This window comes from Colletotrichum gloeosporioides (genome assembly GCF_011800055.1).
Source record: "Colletotrichum gloeosporioides strain Lc1 chromosome Unknown consensus_100, whole genome shotgun sequence".
NCBI lineage: Eukaryota > Fungi > Ascomycota > Sordariomycetes > Glomerellales > Glomerellaceae > Colletotrichum > Colletotrichum gloeosporioides.
This window is the reverse complement of record NW_025544745.1, coordinates 11,133-34,891: the sequence shown is the minus strand read 5'-3', so window position 1 is coordinate 34,891 and position 23,759 is coordinate 11,133. Positions and strand designations below refer to the sequence as shown.

Here is a 23,759-nt window from a genome sequence, read left to right as displayed (position 1 = left end):
TGACAGTGGCCCAATCGGGACAGATCTGCTGCCGGTCTGCGTCAAGAGGGTTCCGTGTGGAGGGTGTTCCAGCGCCCTTCTAGAAGGAGCACCCCTGCCTGGTATCAGTGGGGAGGAGCCACCGCATAAAGGGTACTTTCCCTGCCGGTCCACGAGTGTCCTGCGGACGTTGCGGTCGGCACGGACGCGCCTTTTCTGAATGTAACAGTGCAACATGGAAAAGGACGAAGGGAAGGAGTGCCGCTGGAGGAAAGCACTTTGAAGCACTTTCTTAAGGCGTGAAGACAGGGCAGGGTCGACCAACGATTCAACGGGCAAGAAGCAAGCGAGGTGGGGGCTTCCATGACTGAGGCAACGTGGGGTTGCACCTGGCACCTGCCCTGTGTTGCCCTGTCTCCCATCCATGCCTGCCTGCCTGCCTTCCTCACTCCTCAGCTGTGAGCCTGCCTGCCTGCCTGCCTGCCTGTGCCCATTTCCAGCTTCCGGATGCGAATGCACCCTGATGTCTGAGATCCACGGGCTGGCGTCTGGCCTCCTCAAGTTTATTCCCAAGTTATTCGTATCCATGGTACTGTACCTTGTCTTAATACACTACCTCACCTGAGCACGGATACCTCCGCCGTACCTACCTTGCCTTGGTATCTAAGGCACCTTATCCTGCAGTCAAGTCCTGGTGCGTTCAGACCCAGAGCCCAGCCAGGTCCGGCTTCCGTGACAGTTTGGCAACTGCCCGTCCCTTCTTTCTGGCCTGTCCCTCTCCCCCATTTCCGTTCTGGCTGGCCGCGCACTGCTGCTGTTCCTCGTCTCAAATGACCAACAGTTGGCCCTCACATCTGTCCGATCCCATCTCCCTCCACAAAGCGTACGTATGGCCAACCAAAGCTTGTCCGCTGAGAGCCGGGGCCATCTTACGACAACGAGAACGAATTCTTTTTCAGCGTTCGGTGTCTCTCTCTGCTGCATTTCTGTTCATATTTGCGTTAGCGCCATGTCAACGTTCCTTAGGTCGTCTGCCCAGCCTTTCGAACGCTGCAGAAAGCCCCGCCCCTGGCAGAAGAGTGAACATACGGCGGTATCGCCAACACGTGGCCCGGGATTAATCTCACCTGCGCCTTCTGGGCCCACGTCGTACCACTCACTCATTGCATCCATCCTCTTACACTCACAGTCGCCCGCTGCCGTTTACTCTTTTAAAGTACGTTTCTTGTTCGTCTCTTCAACTAATTCTGGCAGAGTGCGAAAAACTCAATCTCCAGTCTCATTCCAAGTTTTCTCCAATTAGCGCAGCACATTAACAACTTGAGACATCTCTCCCTTTGGGATCAGACACCGAGCTTCCCAAAATGACTGCATACTTTCTCCATCCCGACACACTCATCATTTTGACTTTGGGGCTCGCCGTTCCTGGACTGTGTGGCCCCCAAACTCCCACCGGGAGTCAATAAACAACCCCCCTAACCTTGGAGGCATGCGAACCACCACCACGATAAGGCTCCTTTCAACCTAAACTTCGTCCAACGAGTCCATTTCCGCATCTGTTTATCGTCCTACATCATTGTCGTTTCCTGCCTCATTTAACCTCACATCAAGCACAGTCCACGTCTTTGCTGATGCTACAGGCAAAGACAAGGCCGACAGTTAACACGGACATAACGTTCCCCGTCCCATTCCGCCTATCCAATCGGTCACTTCGCGGCCGGCGCCCCCCTCATCCCTGGTTCAGGCATCCCCTTGCGACAAGCTTGCCTTGTCGTACCCTGTCGCCCACGTTCAGCCCCTCGCTCGCCCCATCAGGTGTGCCATTACGAACGTCCTGCAGAACGGATCCTGCGGGACGTAGGTGGCATGCGCCTCTGCGGCCCAGACGGTCTTGCAGCACATTCCCTTTAAACTCTCCCACACCCCTTCATTCCGCGCACCTACATCCGAGCCGCTTGAACTTAGTCCCCTGATCTTCAACGCCCAGAGATCTCGCCGCAATCACTTGTATTTCGAGTACCAGTCTAATAACCCGGAGAACCCCATCGAGTCGACCGACACCGCCTGTGACGACGACATTCTTGGACTGACGCTGGAGGGGAGGATCACCGGAGGAGGACGACGCATCTTGGTATACGAACGACTTCCGATTTCATCATGGCTGCCGGGCGAACCATCGAGTTATAGATCGGGCCACAACGCCGTCGTAATCAATCGCCCTCACCGCTCGAGCATTCAACCGCTAGACTTCTGAAGATGGATGACATGTTACCGCCGCCGATGACCCCCTCCGAGCGAGGGGGTTACCGGCGGACCAACGGAGGCAACAATGCTTTTCACAACTTTTACAACGACTATTCGCACATATCAGACCCCGCCCTACGGAGGCGGCTGGCTTTGAGCGAGATTGACAAAGTTCCTTTTGGCTTATACCGTTAGTAGATGATTGCCCATTTGCCGACGCGTGTTCACTAACACGATGGAACAGATGTGAGAGCGATTTTGGTAGCAGGTGTTGGATTCTTCCTCGACTCGTACGATATTTTTGCAATCAACCTCATTATCACCCTCCTGGGTGTTGTTTTCTGGCAAGGGCCTCCGGATCAAATTCAGCATGGCTACGGCGGTAACCACGGAGAGTTACCGGGCTCCGTCAACTCCGCTCTTAAGGCTTCGACTAGTGCTGGAATAATCATCGGCCAGCTTGTATTTGGCTGGCTTGCGGATGTCTTCGGCAGGAGGAGGATGTACGGGGTGGAGCTTGGCATCATTATCTTGGCGACGCTGAGCGCTGCACTTGTCTCGCCAAGTCAGTCCGTTGGGTTCACAGGGCTAATGATCTTTTGGAGAATTATCATGGTAGGGACACAATGGGTTTCCTCTATGCCCGCATAACTAACAACGAGCAGGGCATTGGAATTGGCGGCGACTATCCGCTCAGCTCGGTCATCACCTCAGAGTACGTTATCCCTCCTGTCAAAATTATAACCGGGGAAAACTTTAGCTAACACTCGCAACAGATTTGCGCCAACCCGCTGGAGAGGAGCCATGATTGCTGCAGTTTTCAGCATGCAAGGTTTGGGGCAACTTGGTGCCTCAGTTGTCGCCCTCATTACGGCAGAAGCCTTTAAAGAATCTTACCTCGACGTCACCACGATCGCCAGCTGCCATGAACGTTGTCAACTTGCTGCCGACCGTTCATGGCGTATCATTGTCGGAGTCGGTGCCCTACCAGCCTGTCTTGCCTTGTACTACCGCGTCACCATTCCCGAGACGCCCCGTTATACCTTTGATGTGGAGCAGGATGTCGAGAAGGCTGACGCCGACATCAAGGCGTACATGGCTAGCAAATCGAAAGGCGAAGTCGACCCAGAACTACAATTCAGGATGAAGAAACAGGCTGGACCCGCATATAACACCCCGAGTGCCTCGTGGCGCGATACGTTTGCGTTCTTCGCCCAGTGGAAGAACTTCAAGACCTTGATGGGCACTGCCTTGTCCTGGTTCTTCCTTGTAAGTCACCCTGCTCCTCGACCACCGTGAATTCGCTGACATACGAGGCAGGATCTGGCATTCTATGGCCTAGGATTAAACAACACCTCTGTGCTCCAAGCCATTGGCTACGGCGACGGAGCCAATTTCTACGAGAAGCTACACAATCAAGCAGTCGGCATGATCATTTTGTCATCTGCTGGAGCCATCCCTGGTATGGGTTTTCTTGCAAATATGCCTCGGAACTCTTTCCGCTGACATTGTCATTTCAGGGTACTGGGCCAGTGTATTCGCCATCGACACCATGGGTCGCAAGCCCCTGCAGATGTTGGGGTTCTTCGTTCTGACCGTCTTGTTTTGCATCTTGGGCTTCATGCTTCATCAGCTTCCGCACCCAATCTTCCTCACGCTTTACATTATTGGACAATTCTTCTTCAACTTCGGTAAGTGCTTGGAACGTGCCGTCTTCGCTGACCAAACTAACATGGACAGGCCCGAACACGACAACCTTCATCGTTCCGGGAGAGTGCTTCCCGACACGCTATCGATCTACGGGCCATGGTATCTCAGCAGCGATGGGCAAAGTCGGCGCTATTCTTGCACAAATTATTAGTATCCCGTTGTTGTCGAAGGATACGCCTGCCGACTGTCACGGCAATGCCTGCTCGCCATGGCTTGACCGTCTTCTCGAGCTGTTCGCTTTGTTCATGTTCTTGGGCATGCTCGCCACCCTCCTGATTCCCGAGACGAAAGGAATGACGCTCGAAGAATTGGCCGGCGAGACCCCAACCTCTTACGATCGCGGTCGCAACGGCAGTATATCACACTACCCGCGCTACAGCGGCAGATGGAACCCTTTCGCTGGCGGCCACCCTGCTGGTTTCCATTACCCCCGTATGAGCAACATTCGGGCTGTCCGCGTCGGCATCATGACGTCTCCGGACCTTCTAGCCGAAGAAGAACGCAGGAGGAGAAATCAAACCAGGTTCTGGCGGAAGAGGAGGAAGGACAGGGGTGCAAATAATAGCACCGGTAGCTCGGACGAGTACGCCATGACTTTCCGAAATAGCGGCGTATCTTCTTCCTACGGTCCCTCCACGGCCAACGCAGACGAAATACCACCTGAACAGGTCCCAACTTGGGGCGCTGGGTGGGGCAGAATCGATCGCGGTGCGCAGCCCATGGAGAACGTGAAGCTGCACGATGCCGGAAACCTCTTGCGCCGAGATTCGAGAGCATGATTTCTTTCTTTTAGGAAAGCGTCTGAAAGGGAAAGCGGGCGTTTGGGCAGGACTTTATGTATTATGACTGGGAAAAACGCAAGTGAATTGCTCTTATGATTATGTGTATGTATTATATGTCCAGCTAGACAGTACATGAGTAATGTCATCATGAGGCTGCTCACGCAGCAACATCAGCCAACGGTCCAAAAAAGATTGCAAGTCGCGGACGACTGTGACCATGATCAGTGGGAGGCTTGAACTCCCGGCCTTGGCATTACTCAACACATCTGATGATGTATTAGTACCACGCTCTAACCAACTGAGCTAACCGACCAGCTGTTGTTGGAGGGAGATGCCCTAGCCCTTACTGTATGGGGCGGTGGGCGGAGGTGGATGTGGTGATGATTTTGAAGCGGGCCGGAGTCGGAGTTGGTGGGTCGCCGGCCGGGGAGCGAACGACGGCTGGGCAGAGAACCTCGGCAGTGGCAAGCAGTCTAGTGTAGCAGGTAAGTGAACAGACGATAATTCTGGTTAAATCTGATCCGAGGGATGTTGGTTTCTGCTTTCAATAAGCTGGAGTGCCCATCTAGAGGTAGGCGTTTATGTTATACTACGTTGTCTTGTGGCATGTCTTCGAGACGCGTAGATAAACCGGCCAGGCGCCGACGCAGCGCTTAATCTATGCCTTTTAATCTTCATGACCTCGTCCGGTCTGATCAGCTGCTTGTTTGTGTAATGCCGGCACATAGGCCTCTCAGGGGTATGGTCTGATTTTGGTTTCTGAAGGAAACATAGCAGGCATCGACAGCAAGGTTAGAGGGAAAATAGCAAACCTCTACCGCTTGCAGTATTCTTTAAAATCGTATATCTGACATTAACATGGTAGCCAAAGTCAATTGACTTAAATACTTGGCGCGGGATATTTGAGCGCGGTGTCCCGAACGATTTCTCATTCAAAAACCATGTAAGTTGAATCAGCATTTGCTCTTACCGGAGGTAGACCTCGTAACAAACAATTGATTGGAATGGCAACGTGCTGAGGGCGACCGCGCGCGTCTAAAGCTGAGACAAGAAAGAATTCTGAAACTAGGAGAATATAGGTAGAGTAAAAGAAAGATCAGCATCGCGACTGATTGAAACAAAGCCGTCAACTCGCATCTCAGTGTCGCACGCTGTGGGCTTAAGTGTGGGTCGGGCGAACACGGATGCTCCGCAATCGCGCTACTTAAGCCGCAAACTTGTCCGGACCCGTAACGCCTCCAATCAACAATTGGAGATCCCGAACCTGGCCGGCTGGCGCAATGGTAGCGCGTCAGACTTCTATCCGCTCTTGAGCGGTGTAGCAATCTGAAGGCTGCGGGTTCGAGCCCCGCGTTGGTCAACTTTTTGCATTGTCGTGTAATGTTTGTGACGTCGACTTTTATCTACGTGGCCTGCCGGCTTGTGAGTTTTGCTGGTGAGATGCTCCGGCAAGAGGAAGGGGCCGCAGTTTCTACAAAGATGGCTTGCGTGCTTCAGGATATGATTTTTGTAGACGGTGTAATTGAAGCTCTAAGGGTCCTTTGTCCACGAATCAGCTACGTCATTCAGCGTTCCATAGTGGCCTAAGGTGAGAAAGGGTCCGCCGCCGCTGGTCTTCGCTTGTTGCACACCTGAAGCTCACCGAAACCAAAACGCCCCACTAAATTCCTGGTGGTCGCATAACCGCAAACCGCCGCGTCGAGCTCCCAGCTTCCTCCTCTCAAGGCAAGCTCACGCAGCCCAGATTGCAAGATGGTACGTATGCCCGCGCCGGCTCTCATGCCCAGAGAACGCAGAGGCGACTGCGATTCTGATGTTTTATTCGCTTTTGGCGCCGCATGTTTCGCTAACGCTGTCCCGGTCTCGCAGTTACCCCTCGGTCTTTTGAACGCTGCCCAAGGGCACCCTATGCTCGTGGAGCTCAAGAACGGCGAAACGCTCAATGGCCACCTCGTCATGTGCGACACTTGGATGAATTTGACGTTGAAGGAGGTCGTGCAGACGAGTCCGGTACGCGACGGCTATCAGTCCTCCCGACCGGACGCCCTCGACTGACGTGGATACAGGAAGGCGACAAGTTTGTGAAGATACCCGAGGTTTACGTGAAGGGAAACAACGTATGAACAATGGCCTGCGACCCAGTTTGAATCCAGAGAGACGGAACGCTGACGCGCTGCAACAGATTAAATACCTCCGAGTTCCCGACGATATTATCGATCTGGTCAAGGAGAACCAGCAAAACAACCAGGGAGGTTTCCGCGGAGGCAGGGGCGGACAATCGAGAGGCGACCACGGCGGCCGCGGCGGAGACAGGGGACGCGGTAGAGGACAGAGAGGCGGCCGTGGAAGGGGCCGCGGCCCATCATCATGAGGCGGAAGGTTTCCATGACTGCGAGGAATGCGAGAATGAGCTACGGCGCAACGGGCCACGCAGAGGTCCAGAATCCAGAATAATACCAAAGCAGAGAAGCATCTGCCCATGGAACCCATCAAAGAGCGTCTCGCGACGGAGGGACAGGGCGTGCTGGTGCTGGGCTGACGGTTGGAGACTTCCCTAGGCATCATCAGCAGCTACCTGAGCCTAGAAACGCGTGCACGCCGAATGAATCATTTTAAGTACTCTACAATCAAACAAGAGATATCCATGATATGAGTGTCATGTTCAAGTGCTTTGCCCGTGTACATATTGCTGCTCTTCGAGAGCCCTCCTGGAACAGTCATTGGACGTCACGTGACCCCGCGCCGGCCAGGATGTTTGGTGACGAAAGCTCCGAATTCTGCCAGGTACAGCTCCAAGAATTTCGGCAGAAACGCGACCCCCGAGTATTGCGAACTCCCATGTCGGGATCCCGAATAGTTTTCGACGGCTTATGGCGCTGCCTATGCCCTTCCGTCGACGCACATGCCGCAGCAAAATTACTGAGCTCTCCAGCCATCGCCCGTCCGTCACCCGCAACGAGACTCCGATTCCCCTCCACCCTCACCAATCGACCCCGCGCAGTCCGAACACAATGTCGACGGTACGGGGCCGGCGCATACCGCAAAGCTGCCACTCAGAAGGAGCTTGAAGATGCGAGAAGCCGACTTGTGCCCGTTGAAGACGAGCCGCCGGCGAGACAACGACCGCGGGACCCCTCTAAACCGGACCCAATAGAAGCCCTGCGAGCTGCCCCGGAGGCTGCTGTGTACGAAGCACTGGAAGTCTTGCGCGGGCAGCCGAAGAGCTTCGACAAGGTGGCTACGATCATAGCGCACTTGGTCACTGACCGCGACGCCGAGTTGAGCCCTGCGCTGTACGAGCACTTGGTCGTCGCCATGGCAGATGTCCAGGGTTCCGCAGCGATGCTGGCACAGCTGTTTGCGGAGATGAGGGAGCTTCGCTTGGCGCCCTCGCCAGCAATTCATCACGCAGCGCTAGCGGTACGATATCAGAAGAAAAAGTGCCGGATCTCGTAAGCTAACCGGTGGGAATACAGGCTCTCGCAGTCCACCCCGATTACATAGTCCGAAACGAGGTCCTAGCCGCCATGAAACAGTCCTGGACGGAAATCAACCCGGAAGCAGACGGCCACGTCGCCCTCGGCCTGCTCCGCGACGGGCAGTTCGAGCTCGCCCTCGACAAGCTGGAGAGCATGATCGACAATCACGTCCCCGTGCAGCCGTGGGTCTACGACATCTTCATCTTCATGTTCGCGCAGCGCGGGTTCGTCGAGGAGGCAGTCCGGCTGGCGCACAGCAAGGCGCACACCACCGCCGCCGACGACGCCGCCGAGAGCCCGCTGTCCATGTGGCACATGCTCCTCGACGTCTGCAGCCAGGCGTACCACTACGAGGGCACGCGGTACGTCTGGGGCCGGCTGTACGAGGCGGACAGGTACAGCCTGCCCGAGGGCGTGCTGCTGAACATCATCAACACCGCGGCGCGGCACCACGACTTCGAGCTGGTCACGAACGCGAATAAGCTGATTGCGCAGCGGGGCGGGAAGTTGCAGGCGCATCACTACGAGCCGCTGATTGATTGCTACGGCGGCGTCGGGGACTTGGAGGGGGCGCTGAGGGTGTTGTGCATCATGTTCAACGCCATCTCCGTTGCGCCATACGCCAGCGCGCGCTCGATCTATGAGTGGGTCAAGAAGGAGCCGGAGAGCCTGGATTTAGCCCTCGAGGCGCTGGCTACGTTGAAGAAGGAGTACAAGATCCCGATTGCGGCGCTCAATGTACTCGTCGAGGCTGCGGTGGAGACGCAAGGGTATGCCAAGGCGCTGGAGATTTACAAGAATGCCCCTAATTACACGGAGGCTCCCCCGAACCACGTCACGGTCCGGTATCTTCTGCAGGCCTGCGAGGATGCGGAGGCGCGGCGGGTGCTGGTAGCCGAGGACCCGGAGCTGGCGCTTAAGGGCGACCGGCAGGTCTTCGCGGACGTCGTCTTCGAGCACGTCATGGCCGGCGACCTTAACATGGCGTACAAGTGCGTGGAGATGCTAGGCGACGCTCCCGACCCGGAGTCGGGCGCCAAGCCCGAGGTGTGGATCAGCCAGCAGACGTTGCTGGTGCTTGTGAGGAAGTCGCTTGATGCACAGGATGAGCGCGTCTGGTGGCTGGTGGAGCAGGCGGAGAAGAGGAACATGGACGTCCAGTCTGGCATTGCGAAGCTGATGGCGTCGTTTGCGGAGCAGGTGAAGAGGACTACGGGGCTGGGCGAGGAGACTGGCGGGTTGGAGGACGATTCTGAGACGAGGCATCCTTGGACGTCGTGATGACTATCGTGGTGTTGATCAGCTGTTGAATCAATCTTGGTAGATGTCAGTGAGTGTTCATAGAGAGAGGCACAGGTCGGATCAAACGTGCGTTGTCAGATGAACTTGATAACCCCTTAAGTCTTTTGAGAATAGAAAACACACAAAGAATAAGATCACGACACCAAATCTATGAAAGCCAATTTGCCAGCTGCTCACGACATCTTCACGAACTCCCAATACCTGCTGCAGCTCCTCATCATGAGCTTCGAATTCATCATCAATGCCTACTTAATCAGACATGAAAATCTTGAGATTAAAGCTATGCACATCGTATGGTACCAGGGGATCTAACTAGTGATGCCGCTGGTAGCGAGTATGCCGCAGAGAACGCAGTTGGTCACAGTACATTATCTTTCCGCACCTGAGGTGTGCTGGGTCTCTGGCTCGTCAAGGCACATCGGCTCGCCAGCGTTCAAGTCATCTTCGATCATGAGTTTGGCCATGCCCTGTGAAACGTCAAGATCCAGGTCCAAGTTTCGACTTACTGAAGGCGACTGCTGCTCCACGGGGCTGTCCACGGCCATGGCGTCCTCGTCGTTGACATACTCCGGGCAGGTGTTGGAGGACATTGCGGCGGAGAAGCATCGATGGTTGAAGACGATGATGTGGTTGATGTGACTCTCTAGGCGATGAGTGTTTTCGCAATGTTGTTGATGGACGCAAATGACAAGTTGCAATGACGGTGTCTGAATGGTGGTATTGTGCAGTTGTGGTGCCCCAAGAGCCATCAGGGGCTATGGCCGATGGACATATTATAAGGCTCACATCTTGAATACGGGTAAGATCAAATGGCGATTGGATCGAGACCAGTTTCAAGAGTAACCATTGTCGCATCGTTGAAGGCCCCCCTGGAAGACCACTGAAATCCTCAGACCTTCTACACAATGAAAGTGCAGTTGGAAGACCGGACTTGTTCTTGACAAGTTTCAGACTATAGCTCTGAGACTCTTCATTGAGATACAAGAAACGCACAAGGGTCTGTCAAAGTATCGCGGCTGAATCTCTCGACCAAGTTGGCCTTATCATAGGCGGCATAATCTCAAAGAAGGCCATGCGACAGGAAGCTTTGATGACAGGTCGCGAATCTGAAGTTGGGCAGCTAGAAAGAAAGTGAGTTATCCCAAAGAATGTGATGGTTACTAAAGTGTTAAGCATACGTGACTGCTCAGAAGTCAGGTTGCCCAAGAAGTCAATGAAGTAGGGGGGTGGTAGAATAAAGACATGAACTCTGTCATTTCTGCATGAAGTCAACGAAATCTTGCGATGCCCGGGCAGGATACATCTTAGAAGAGTATAACCCGTCAGAAAAAGCCTTTCGGATGTTGCATATGGGTATGTGTTAGTAGGGTAAAACATAGTTTGGTCATAGGTACTTGATAGTTGGGGAGATGATGAACCAAGCTTGACAGTTATCACTGAAGATCCTCTCGCTGCAAATGATTCCAGAGCTGTGCATAACATCGGACTTAGCAAGCACGGAGACTAGCACTATTCCCGCTCACCAGAGAGCCATGTGCAACGTCCGAACGCTCGTGTGTCCCGACCTCAACCGGAAACCCGAGAGGGTGGTCCAGCGTGACTCATCTGCCGTCGAACAACCTTATCTAAACCGTTGTTGCCGGGATGCAGACATGAGACGTAGCTTGGGCACTAAAGGCTTGAATCGAGGCTCTGCTGACAGACTCATCGCAGCTGAATAATTCGACCATTGTGCCTGAGGAAGGGTCTTATCGGCAGCCACAGGGGCATCAAGCTTCTGCACATGAGACGACGTGAACACCTGGAATCATCATCTAGAGCTAATCAAACAACCTCACGTCTCGTGAAGAAGTTTCCAAACGGCCAGGGGGATCTTGTTCAGTGGTGCTTACTGTATGCTGCAAACGTTCCTGACGTGCCATCTGCCGACGCAAGCCACAGACCAGCGCACCTCGACGGCTTTCTCTCAGGCTCTAAGCTTCAACATCGAAGTGGCATTCTAATTGCTTGGCGGCATACGGATTTATAAGAGTCGGAGGAAAACATCTTCCCATTCGAGAATGGTGTAACCTGTGAGTCGGCGCGGGATGACGATTGGGCTTAGACTTTTGACCCCAACCGCACATTAGCTTTCTTTCTTACGGACAAGCCAATCACAGACAGCCTTGCAAACAGATTTACGAGGGATGCCGGATCTCGCTGATAAATACACCAAAATCCGTGGGGCGGATTAGTGATTCTGTCATGTACCGCTCGTTATCCTGATCTTACACGGAAGCACCAATGTCCGACCATCAGCACTATCACTCACTACACATTCAGGGACCGCCAACTGCTCACACGGGCCTAGCGTGCTAAACTCCAGCGCCCGCCGCAAGCCATCTCCCTCCCCACAGCGTCACGTCAGCCCTAGATGATGTTGTCTCTTGCTCCAGACGACTCGGATTGAATCGCAAAGTCCAGACGCGAAACGAGGGTCCAATGGCCCGGTGACACGGTTAGATCTTACCGCAGCAGATTTGAGACGTGGTAATCAGATTTGCCCATTGGGGAAATCGAGTGCCCTAGTCCCTGCGCCGCTTGAGCACGACAGCAACCCATACAGGCGGTACCATGCATGCGTGCCATCTCCCTTTCCGGTAGCTTCGAAAGCTTCGATCCGGTGTGATTCATAATTGATGCTCACAGGCGCTAGAAAGGGGACTTGATTTCTTCCGCGTCGCGTTTAATGGTGCTCGTAAGCCCGGGCTGCCACGGACGGACGAAGGGTTGACACCTGCTCGGTCATCATTGACGTGCTAGGCGCGATGTTAGTTCCTTTGGTGTTGATGTTAGAGGCTTGTTCCATTGTTCGTCCGAGATGATGATGGCTATATAGATGACCTGAATATCTCATGTCTAGAATTCTCTTTGCTCACCACTCCATCAGCTTCAACATCAAGCATACTTGACCTGAAGGCATAGACACATCCAAGTCTAGAGCCTGCGACAGCGAACCAACCAACCCAACATCGCTCCAGCGCACAATTTGCATCATAGATACCAGCGCCCAAGCTACATCATCACATAACGTCTCAATGGCGAACCTAATCATAGACGCCCCGGTGGGCCAGCTCATCCGTCTCCTCACAGGGACGAAGTTCCTCCGCTACCCGGAAGAAGAGCCCGACTTCCAGCTCCCGCAACAATGGCTTGACGTTATGAATTCTTCCGATGAGAAGGACGACACCGCCGAAGCCACCCCAGCCGTAACATCACCGGCGCCGGCCAGCTCCTCCGCTTCCAGCCACAGCGATGAGGAGAACACCCTTTCCAAGGAGAAGACAGCTGACGCCGGACCGTACGGTGTCGGGGCCACCCGGACGAGGAGCAGAGAGGAGACGGCTCCGTACTCACAGGAACGCATGGAAGTCGACGAGGCTCACGAGATTGAAAGGACCAAGAGCATACCTATCGCACCAAAGAAGACCAAAGATGGCGCTATTTTGGTGGATTGGTACTTCTCCGACGACCTGAGCAATCCTTTGAATTGGTCTAACAACAGGCGCCTCCTGATCACCGCCATTATCTGCATCTACACATTTGTTGTGTATACCTCATCAGCAATCTACACGAGCTCAATCGAGGGTGTCGTCAACGAGTTTGGTGTCAATCTCACGGAAGCTTCACTGGGCCTTGCCCTCTTCGTCCTGGGATACGGCATCGGGCCACTGGTGTTCTCTCCCCTCTCCGAGATCCCTAGAATAGGGCGCAACCCGATCTACATTGTCACGATGCTTCTCTTTGTTATCGTCTCTATCCCTGCGCCTTTGGTCGACAACTACGCCGGCCTGATGGTCCTCCGTTTCCTGCAGGGTCTCTTCGGCTCTCCATGCCTTGCCTCGGGAGCCGCCTCACTGGGTGACATCTACTCCATGATGAATCTCTCTTACCCATTTGCACTCATCATGTGGACTAGCTCTGCATACTGCGGTAAGCAACTCCCGATCGTACTCCTTATCAACATCATTCTGATCCTGAACTAGGTCCCGCTCTTGGCCCCCTCCTCTCAGGCTACGCCGTCACCGCCAAGGGCTGGCGCTGGTCCCTCTGGGAGATCCTCTGGGCCGCCGCCCCTGTCTTCATCGTGATGTTTATCTTCCTTCCCGAGACCTCTGCCCCTAACATCCTCCTCCGCCGCGCCAAACGTCTCCGCAAGCTCACCGGCAACTCGCGCTTCATGTCGCAATCCGAGATCGACCAGCGCAATCTCAAGACCTCGGCCGTAGTCATCGATGCCCTCATCAAGCCCCTCGAGATCACCCTCAAGGACCCGGCCATTCTCTTCGTCCAAATCTACACGGCCATCATCTACGGCATCTACTACAGCTTTTTCGAGGTCTTCCCCCTCGTCTACCCGGTCTACTACCACATGTCCCTCGGCCAGATCGGTCTCGTCTTCCTGTGTATCCTGGTCGCCTGCCTGATCGGCGTCGCCATGTACATGTCTTACCTCGCCTTCTACATGATCCCGCGCATCCGCAAGTTCGGCTTCCCCGTGCAGGAGAGCCGCCTTGTTCCTGCTTTGCCTGCGGCTTTTGGCCCCACGATCGGTCTATTCATCTTCGCGTGGACGGCATCGCCTGCGATCCACTGGATTGCGCCGACGATCGGAATCACGGTCTACGGCGCCACGGTGTTTGTGGTGATGCAGTGCATCTTCGTGTACGTCCCGCTGAGCTACCCGCAATATGCAGCCAGCCTGTTTGCCGGTAACGACTTCTTCCGGTCGGCGCTGGCCTTTGCGAGCATCCTGTTCGCGAGGCCGTTGTATGGCAACCTTGGTGTCGCAAGGGGCACGAGTCTGCTCGGTGGACTGAGCACGATTGGAATCATTGGAATCTGGCTGCTTTACTTCTATGGAGCGAGGTTGAGGGCCAGAAGTACCTTTGCTATCTCTGGATGAGCGAACCGAGGAAGAGTCTACATTTGATGGGAGTTGGCACAGCGTTGCGTGGAGTCGTTTGAGCTGATTGGCTCTGTTTGATGGTGTACCTAGGCCGGGGGAATTATAGGAAATTGGGAGTCTTGATGATATGCATAATGCTTAGACTTCATCTCGATCTAGACTACACAACTATTGATCATACCTTGCGTCCTTCCATTGAACTCTTAAACTTTGGATTTGGCGCTGAGTCGACATGCTCTATGCTGCCTTGCAGAACCCTCATACATATTGCAACACGTAGCTGGTAATATCCTCATCAATAACCCCAGCATAAGTATTGACGCCGCGAGTAGGAATCGATAGTCTATGTTCAAGCTTGCATTTGGATTAAGAAACAGTTGTTATCACTGAATCAATAGTAGTCAATTACAATATGTTTCGGATACCTCCTCGATCACAAAGCTGAACGCCATGATGAACAGAAGTCTTTCACAGAAGTCTCTCATTTCCCATTTGACGGTGATATCGAATGTATCCGTGCCGATAACACATCTCGTGCAAGTCATGCTTGTAGTCGTTTGCAATTCAAATCCCTTAAACCTCGATAGGACACTAATTGTCGTGATACGTTTAACGTAGCTGCCATGCAAGCTTGAACTCTGGACCCAAATCAATTGATCTGGGCTATCCGCACGTTCTATTGCGACTGCACCCATATCTTTAATCCTTCTCCTCTGAGCACTCTCAGCTGAGCCTCGAGTGGGAACTAGGAGGGTAGGGGACACGAGTCAACTATGAACTGCATCAAATCGCACTTTCTACGGTACGAGAACCAGGAGGTGGACAGCTCCGACTGACCCTGAGAAGACAACAAGTTTGACTCATGGCCCAATTCCTACTCGGAGTTCGGACTTTTCACCAGACATACGTCAATACGAACAGATAGCTAGATCCAGGGACGTTTTCCGCGGGGGCCCCATTTTGACAACATGAGCTTTTTCTTCTACAACAGGGCCAAAGTCCGAGAATATCTCCCAATTTCCATTTAAAAAAGTGGTGATCGTAGTGATTTTAGGCTAGCTGACAGGATGACGAAATCGAAAGACCCGATGGCGACAGCCGTTGATATGGCTCTGGTATCCATTTGGTCTGCTATGGAGTCAACCCGGTTGGTCAATGGAAGGGGCATGGGCGGCCGAGTATCCACACCCGTTACCACGGGGCCCCCCGGACCGCCGTCTAGTTCACATTTGAGTCGGGGCCGGCCCCCTTTTGGAGTGACATTCGAAAGGTACTGCGTAGAAGCCGATGGGAGTGTGAGGTCGGAGAAATGATGCACTTGTCCGTCATTGCTAATTAGCGCATGGTAATGAAATTCTGGATATGTAGTCGGTGTAGCCTCGACGGCGAGCTTGAAAGGGGAGGGCTTGGTTCTTTTTCTTCCGCGCTTTGCTCGTGAATCTTTGCTGCCGTTGGACACTCTCAGAATTGGAGGTCGATCGTTGCAATGTCATTTCTCAGTCTGTCAAAGCTGTTGACCGCGGCGCTCAGCGCCAGCGCTGTGGTGGCGCAGAACGTTCAACAGCGCCAACCCAACATCGTGTTCATTCTGACCGACGACCAGGATGAACAGCTCGGCTCACTCGATTACATGCCGTTCGTACAAAAGCACTTCGTGAATGAGGGAACATATTACCGCAAGCACTTCTGCACTATTTCGATCTGCTGCCCGTCGCGAGTCAGCTTGTTGACAGGTCAAGCTGCTCACAACACCAACGTCACCTACGTCACTCCGCCTCATGGTGAGCAAAGTCTGTCACATCCCATCGCGAGACTTTCTAACCGGCATGTTATCCAGGTGGATATCCTAAGTTCGTCTCTCAGGGATACAATGAGAAGTATTTGCCTGTCTGGCTGCAGGATGCTGGTTACAACACCTACTACACGGGCAAGCTCTTCAACGCCCATAGCACCGACAACTGGAACAACCCCCACCCTAAGGGTTGGACAGGAAGTGATTGTAAGCATTCGGGAAGCGAAATATGCTCTGAAATCAGCTAACTTTGCTGCTCAGTCCTGCTTGATCCCAATACCTACCTTTACTTGAACGCAACCTTCCAAAGAAACGACAGCCCGCCACAGACGTACCCCGGGGAGTACAGCAATGATCTTGTCGCCGAGAGAGCACTTGGTTTCCTGGATGACGCCCTCAAGTTCAACGGCAGCAAGCCTTTCTTCGTCGGTATCGCACCCATTGGGCCTCACAACAACGGCCTCGGCGGTGAGACAAGCGCAGGAGCTACGCCGCCGATCCCCGCCAAGAGACATGAGAACCTTTTCCCCAACATCACCGTCCCCAGGACATATAACTTCAACCCCGATAAGGTGATTTGAATCCTGGTCCATTCCTCGGTGCAACGTGAATACTGACCTGTTCATGTAAAAGCCTAGCATGGCCAACTGGGGCTTGATTATCCCCAAGCTCAACTCCTCTGAAATTGCCTACGGCGACAACTACTACCGCCGCCGCCTTCAGACGCTGCAATCTGTTGATGAAATGGTCGATGCTGTTTTCAAGCGTCTCGAAGATGCCGGCGTTCTCGACAACACCTACGTCATTTTCACTTCCGACAACGGCTTTCACATTGGCCAGCACCGTCTGAAGCCGGGAAAGACCTGCGCTATTGAGGAGGACATCAACGTTCCGTTCCTCATCCGTGGACCCGGTGTTCCCAAGGGAAAGACGGTAGACTTCGTCACTACCCACACTGACATCGCCCCCACCATCTTTTCGATTGCCAACATTACCCTCCGCGATGACTTTGATGGGTCACCTATCCCTTTCTTGGAAGACGGTATCGCCAAGGCGCAGAATGATCCCAAGCATGATCACGTCAACGTCGAGTTCTGGGGCACGCAGCGCGGTTATGATGTTTTTGGAGGAGGTAAGGAGAACTTTGAAATCGAGATGGGGCTTTCGCTGACGAGTTTCTACAGTCTCGGCCAACAACACTTACAAAGCCATGCGTGTTCTTGGAGATGGTTACAGTTTGTTCTATTCCGTTTGGTGCAGCAATGAGCGCGAGTTCTACGACATGAAGGTGAGTTGCCATTCTGAACTCCGAAACCACAAAAGTGACATGGTTACTGACACCCAAAACAGAAGGACCCGGGTCAGATGGACAATCTGGCTGGAAGCGCAACTGGCCAACTCCTGGATAGGCCCTTGGCGTCTGTGCAGGACCGTCTGGATGCCCTTCTCCTAGTCCTGAAAAGCTGCAAGGCGGAGAGTTGCAGACTTCCCTGGAGTCAAATCCATCCCGATGGCACAGTCAACAACCTTCGCGATGCTCTGGATGCTAAGTACGATGACTTCTACGCCGGACAGCCAAAGATTTCATTCTCGGACTGCAAGGACTTTTACGACATTGGATCCGAAGGGCCGCAGGAGCTCTTGCACTACGACCCGTGAGTCATGTGTGACTGAAGTTCAATGACAAAGCATGAATAATGAATGATATAGAAAAGCTATTGGTGCTGAAAGCCCGTGGCAGCTGCCAGAGTTTGAGGAGCTGTGAAAGCTTCAAGCATTACATATTGGATACAACAGAAGTAATAGAACGATAATCTCAAATCTTGCAAGAGTTTATGATGAAATCGCCGTCATAATTCATATTGTGGACCAAAGGAGGTTGAACAAGGTTCTTTCTGGCGATTCTGAAGTAATGAATTTGATACTAACGGTACTGAAGCTGTATTTATGCAGTCTATCCAACCAAAAAGAAACATTTCTTCCCTTCTAACTTTTATTCTTCGCAGTTTGCCGCCTGGACGCGCACCTTGTTGACTGCGAGTCAACCAAAAGAAATTGGAGTAGCCTAAGTGCATGTCGGGTTTGACGGAGCAACAAGCCCCTGAACTCAATCCATCTCGATGTTCAGCCGGGATGCAAGCCTGACGCCATAACATACCATGGCGAAGATTGTAATCAAATTGAGATGAATGCTCATGGCATGATTTCGGGAAAATCGCCTCCGGCAAGCTTGCATGTCTGGGCTAATTTCATCAACGGCGTCTGGCTGTTTTGCGTCGCGAGTTTCTGTATTGAGTGTCAGCACAACCGTCTTGACGGAACGAATGCGGCTTCTTGTTACCCTGATGAATACGATCAATCATTGCTTGTTTCGTTCTGGGGCCATAGATGAACAGGTTCAGGATTGCGGTGACGCCGGCAATGGCAAATGGAACCCAATCCCGCTTTTCTTTCAGTAGAGATGCTGGCCCACGGGGCGGGAATGTGAGTGCCGTTAAAACGAGCAACATAGATTGGCATCGAAAGTAGATGGGGAAAAGTCGCTTTTGAAGTGTTGTGAAAGCCGTCTTTGGAAGCTCGTTATAACAAACTTTGGTGTTGACGAAGGTCTGGAAGAGGGTTGTGCCAAGTAGAGTTGCGTATGAGATGATGTGGCAAGGAGCTAACAGAGTCGCCATGGTTGATGAAAATGATTGGACCAAGGTAGAGATTGTCATGTCTGAACCAGCCATCTAGTAATATAGTTTGATGTTGGAGAAGCAATTGGGAAATAGGGAATATCTTCGCTTTTATCTCAGCCAAGTTGCGCGTGTGTGAATCTGGATGTGCGTCAACGTTCCGACGAACTGTAAGTTCCGAACACCTTCGGATAGAATGCTAGGTGGCTGTGCGTACCCAAAACTTTAGGGAGGAACCGTGGCTTACAGCCGCCCCCACCACGGGGACTCCCACTCCCACTCGACAGCTGTTCTGGTCGAGGCTTCCGAAAGGATTCGGAGCGGCGGAAAAGTAAGCAATTTGATGATTCCAGACCATTTGATTGGTCTGAGTAAAAGTACATGTCTTGTTCATGTCTTGTTGGATTATCATCATGTAACTGATGAGCCACGCCTTTAATCACATGCAAAACATGCCCTTCTACTCTGTAGCCTGTCACTCTGTATGATGCTCTGTGAATTGTGGAAACATTGTGTAGATGCAAGGTTAGGAGTGCGAATGCTGATGCTTCTCTGGGGGAGCTTACATCTTCCCAGTAGAGCCACGTTGCCATTGAGAACAATGCTGACGTTTGTCTGTTGCACCTCAAATTTGCGATAGCTTTTTGCTGTTCGAGCTGCCGATTGTCTACAAGAAGTCATGATCGACAATGACGTCTGTTCTGGTGCTCACATTGGTAAGATATATGAACCCTCTTCATGAATGATCTGCCAACATGTAGGCACGGCCTCACATTTTCGCCTATCATTCAACTGCCGGTCGGCTTTATCCCGATGTTGCCCCGTTCGTTTAAGCTCACCACCCATGACTTGGTTCGTCTTAGAAAGAGGAGCTCCGAAGTCTCGACTTCTGCTCAAAATGTGGCGGTAGCTGACACTCCAGTAATTTTACAGTGGACCACGCAACTCGAACCGCCCGAAAACCCGTGCGCACGTTGCAGCCGGATGCCGTATGACGCCCGCATGCTTCCCGCATGTCACCCACCTTCCATCCCGCGATCGTCGCAGCTCCAAGTGCCGCGTTATGATACGGGGAATTATGTGGTAACTGAAACCCTCGGCGCATATAGTACTGCAATGCACCACAACATACCGCCTTCGCCAGCCGTGTTATAGACCCAATTGGCCTGTTTATGACGTGGAAGCGAGAGTTCACGTCGTGGGGAAAAAGCAAGCATATTGACTCGGAGGCTGGAGCTATCCGTACATGATGGGGGCTTGGTCGAGATGGAGATGGAGATGGAACCTGAGAAGAAGCGATATATAAGTTTCTAGTGTCATCTCATCACCAAATATATCGAGCAGGCGCTTCTTCACTCATTCTCTTTTCACAAATATGGACATGGCTTTGCCTACGACACGGCTCACGTGCCTCGCAGACTCCTACCCAGTGGTAGCGGCAGTCTCTGCTGCAATCAGTGTGGTTAGTTCTCAAGTCGCAATGATTCATATCATACATGCTGACCAGAAGCCTCGAACAGGCCATCGTATACTTCATTGTCCTCCTTCCGCTATACAACATACTACTACACCCTCTCCGGAAGTATCCTGGTCCAAAGCTATGGGCGGCTTCCCAAATCCCGTGGCTTCGCTCTTACACGGGCGGGCTTTACCACGTCAAGCTCCGCGATATGCACGAAAAGTACGGCCCCGTTATTCGAGTTGGTCCCAATGAGCTGTCCTTCACCTCACCAGAGGCGTGGCAAGCGATTATGGGCCACCGTAAGTCTGGGGAAGTGGAAAACGGCAAGGCACCTTTCTATGCTGTCCCACCACTCATCACCGGCCTCAACCGAACTGACCACTCACGCGTACGGCGGCTCATGTCCCACGGATTTTCGTCAGCAGCGCTTCGAGACCAGGAACCGATGATCAGGGGCTATATCGACTTGCTGATCCAGCGTCTCCATGAGAACAGCCAACAAGGCCGTAAGGCGGTTGACATTTGTGCATGGTTCAACTACACGACTTTTGATATCATTGGAGACTTGACCTTTGGAGAGCCGTTCGGCTGTCTGCAACAATCAGCTATGCACCCATGGGTCGAATTGGTGTTTGCAAATGTCAAAACTTCGGCCATGCGGTCTGCACTTGCACGGTTCCCAGTCGCGAACCATCTCCTTCCATTTTTCGTGACTCCTCAACTTGTCAGGAAGGCAGCTGAGCACAAGGAACTTACACGAGAGAAGGTGTCTAAGCGCTTGACACTGACAGATGCCAGACCTGACCTGGTGCATGGCATGACCGTTGGAAAAGGTGGCCTGGTATGTGTGATGATTTGAAACTTCACGACTGAAGACCTGAGGCTAACGTGGTACCCAGACCGTCTCTCGTGAGGAGTTGAATGAGAACTCCGAAGGACTTATCATTGCAGGCTCGGAAACCACAGCCACCGCCCTTTCAGGGGCCATCTACATGCTGACGACACACCCTGCGATCCTCAAGACGTTGGCCGAAGAGATTCGATCTGCATTTACCTCCGAGTCAGAGATGAATTCTATCAACACGGCGCATCTTCCATATCTCCAAGCCGTTCTCGAGGAAACCCTCCGTTTCTTTCCTCCGGCACCTAATGCTTTGCCTAGAATCACCCCACCGGAAGGCAATCTTGTTCTGGGAAAGAGAATTCCAGGAAATGTGAGTTCGAAGTATTACCAAAATTGCTCACATGCATTGTTTCTGACAATCCATCAGACAGTGCTGTCCGTTCCGCATTGGGCCATGTATCACAGCAGCAGCAACTTTAGCCGACCTGACGAGTTCATCCCCAACCGGTGGCTTGATGACCCACAGTTCGCCAGTGACCGAAAGGAGTGTATGAATGTGTTCTCCTTTGGTCCGCGCAACTGTATTGGAAAGAAGTAAGACTCGGAAAGTGTTGTATTCAACAACCGATTATTTTGCTAATGGAATCTAGCTTGGCGTATGTTGAGATGCGCATGTTCCTGGCTCGTGTGATCTGGAACTTCGATATCGAACTTGCGGCAGAGAGCATGGACTGGTTGCAGAAGGGTCGCTCGTTCAGTGTGTGGGCTAAGCATCCTCTTATGGTCCACTTGACCCCTCGGCCGGTGGCTGTATAGAGCCAGCAACGTTGTTTCTGGCAATTCCAAGCTTCAATTCAACGAAGCTGAATACTTTGGTGTATAGCGTATTCTAGAGACAATCCGTATTAAATAGTGACCTTAGACCGACATTTCGGCCCGGAAGTTGTGGGGTGTGAAAACCATCCATGGATGCTGCACACCGTACCAAAGAAACTTATTTCCGTTTACGACGACCTCGGACTCAGTGCTATTTCGCGGCTGGTTTGATAGGATAATGTAGGCAACTTGAAGTTAAAAATAGACTGAGAACAATTGAATTGGCGAACATGGAGTCGGAACTGACCAATTGTGATGGTGATGATTCAACGACGATCCACCGTTCGGGGGCTAAATCGCCCCCGCGCCGAAGGCCCCATGTCAACTAATTCCGCTGTTAAGGAGGTCCCTGGCGTTTGCTGTGCATGAGCTCCTAAGCCAAGTAAGCCACTAACTCCCACTGTGACGGACATCGGCAATGCAAAGCGGGCCGGCCCTCATCGTAAACTGGTGCATTTCCTTCCCCACGACTGGACTTAATCTGGTTAAATCCTCCGTTCTCTTCTTTGTCATCGGTCATCGTGTCGGAATGGCGTCACCCTTGGACAAAACAACATCGGTTTTCCCCTGCCCGATATGTGGCATGGAATTCCAGCGCCAAGACCATCTAAAAAGGCACGTTTTCCTCCATGAGGATTACAAGCCTTTCACTTGTTCCAAATGCAGGCGTCATTTCACTAGAAGGTGTGTTTGACTTCGTGGGACAAGAGGTATTCCCATATATCTAAAGCAAGTACTGAAGGCGAGAACCCTGACAGAGACACCCTTGAGCGACACGAATTGGTACACAAACCCTCAATTAACCAACAGTCGAAGGTGGCCGACAAGAGCAGGGGAGCCAAAGCTTGCGTCCCTTGTCGCACCTCCAAACAGAGATGCGATGGCGACGGACACATACCTTGTACTAGATGTGCTCAAAAGGAAAGACCATGTCAATATTTACCTCGTCGCGCCCGACAGGTAAGGCCTTATAGAATTCTCCATCCCCCAAAAGCGATCTTTTAGCATTGATCACTGATGGCCCCTTCTCAGTCTTCGCGGTTGAAGTCTCACGTTGGACGAGACTTCAGATCAACGAGCGCGAGACCCGCCACCGAGTCGGAGAGGGCATCGGTAGGAGCTTTATCCTCACATTCAATAGGCTCACTGGAAACCCCCATCCTGTCCGAGTTTGACACAATGAATACAGTTGGTGAGGCAGATGCGGCACTCGCGACCTTTGACGCCTCTCCCACTGCATGGGATGAGATACTCGCCACCACTTGGGACGAAGCACAATTGCATGTTAACAATCCTGCACTGCAAATGCCGAACCTCGCAAGTCCTTTGGTCTTTTCAAATCTTCCGTGTGGAAATTGGCCAGCGCTGGGAACCTCCGGTGAACCCTTCACTATCGACCCCCTGTCCACTACTCTCTTACTTCAATCTCCAACCGAGTACCGGTCCGACCAAACGCTCCGTCCAGCATCTCCAAGCTTGGACGCCGATTTGGAGAACTTAGGTCACGTACCTGAGCTCACCTCAAAGACATTTGAGGGCCTGAGTACATGGGCCTGCATGATCAGTCGTGCTCCAAGGCCCGCCGACTCATTCTCAAGCCCACCTCTCAGCACCTTGAACGCTTTCATACAGCTCTATTTCGAAGAGTTTCATGAAATCTTAC

The 23,759-nt window shown here is 52.7% G+C and overlaps 7 protein-coding genes across 7 annotated transcripts; 5 read left to right on the top strand and 2 right to left on the bottom strand.

Moving 5' to 3' along the window:
* Nucleotides 1-2,235: 2,235 nt before the first annotated feature.
* On the top strand, nt 2,236-4,712 carry GCG54_00008130 (Repressible high-affinity phosphate permease; the record flags this gene model as incomplete). Its single annotated transcript, XM_045408102.1, has 7 exons — nt 2,236-2,413; nt 2,468-2,838; nt 2,889-2,938; nt 3,000-3,492; nt 3,544-3,685; nt 3,744-3,914; nt 3,964-4,712. 7 exons carry the CDS (start codon nt 2,236-2,238, stop codon nt 4,710-4,712), a joined length of 2,154 nt encoding a protein of 717 aa, XP_045257407.1.
* A 1,755-nt stretch (nt 4,713-6,467) lies between these two features.
* Nucleotides 6,468-9,475, top strand: GCG54_00008129 (putative U6 snRNA-associated Sm-like protein LSm4; the record flags this gene model as incomplete). Its single annotated transcript, XM_045408101.1, has 5 exons — nt 6,468-6,725; nt 6,782-6,832; nt 6,898-7,057; nt 7,573-8,135; nt 8,192-9,475. 5 exons carry the CDS (start codon nt 6,468-6,470, stop codon nt 9,473-9,475), a joined length of 2,316 nt encoding a protein of 771 aa, XP_045257406.1.
* A 389-nt stretch (nt 9,476-9,864) lies between these two features.
* GCG54_00008128 (uncharacterized protein) lies at nt 9,865-10,086 on the bottom strand (the record flags this gene model as incomplete). Its single annotated transcript, XM_045408100.1, has 2 exons — nt 9,865-9,963; nt 10,003-10,086. The coding sequence occupies 2 exons, from the start codon at nt 10,084-10,086 to the stop codon at nt 9,865-9,867; spliced, it is 183 nt and encodes a 60-aa protein (XP_045257405.1).
* Nucleotides 10,087-12,573: 2,487 nt separating this feature from the next.
* On the top strand, nt 12,574-14,441 carry GCG54_00008127 (Transporter mfs1; the record flags this gene model as incomplete). The annotated part of the gene is made up of 2 exons (XM_045408099.1): nt 12,574-13,468; nt 13,522-14,441. 2 exons carry the CDS (start codon nt 12,574-12,576, stop codon nt 14,439-14,441), a joined length of 1,815 nt encoding a protein of 604 aa, XP_045257404.1.
* Nucleotides 14,442-15,786: 1,345 nt separating this feature from the next.
* GCG54_00008126 (Arylsulfatase) lies at nt 15,787-18,001 on the top strand (the record flags this gene model as incomplete). Its single annotated transcript, XM_045408098.1, has 8 exons — nt 15,787-15,789; nt 15,910-16,225; nt 16,282-16,443; nt 16,498-16,808; nt 16,870-17,368; nt 17,421-17,524; nt 17,587-17,891; nt 17,947-18,001. 8 exons carry the CDS (start codon nt 15,787-15,789, stop codon nt 17,999-18,001), a joined length of 1,755 nt encoding a protein of 584 aa, XP_045257403.1.
* Nucleotides 18,002-18,343: 342 nt separating this feature from the next.
* GCG54_00008125 (uncharacterized protein) lies at nt 18,344-18,914 on the bottom strand (the record flags this gene model as incomplete). The annotated part of the gene is made up of 2 exons (XM_045408097.1): nt 18,344-18,522; nt 18,578-18,914. 2 exons carry the CDS (start codon nt 18,912-18,914, stop codon nt 18,344-18,346), a joined length of 516 nt encoding a protein of 171 aa, XP_045257402.1.
* A 1,375-nt stretch (nt 18,915-20,289) lies between these two features.
* On the top strand, nt 20,290-22,036 carry GCG54_00008124 (Isotrichodermin C-15 hydroxylase; the record flags this gene model as incomplete). The annotated part of the gene is made up of 5 exons (XM_045408096.1): nt 20,290-20,376; nt 20,435-21,217; nt 21,276-21,590; nt 21,648-21,814; nt 21,871-22,036. 5 exons carry the CDS (start codon nt 20,290-20,292, stop codon nt 22,034-22,036), a joined length of 1,518 nt encoding a protein of 505 aa, XP_045257401.1.
* Nucleotides 22,037-23,759: the final 1,723 nt, after the last annotated feature.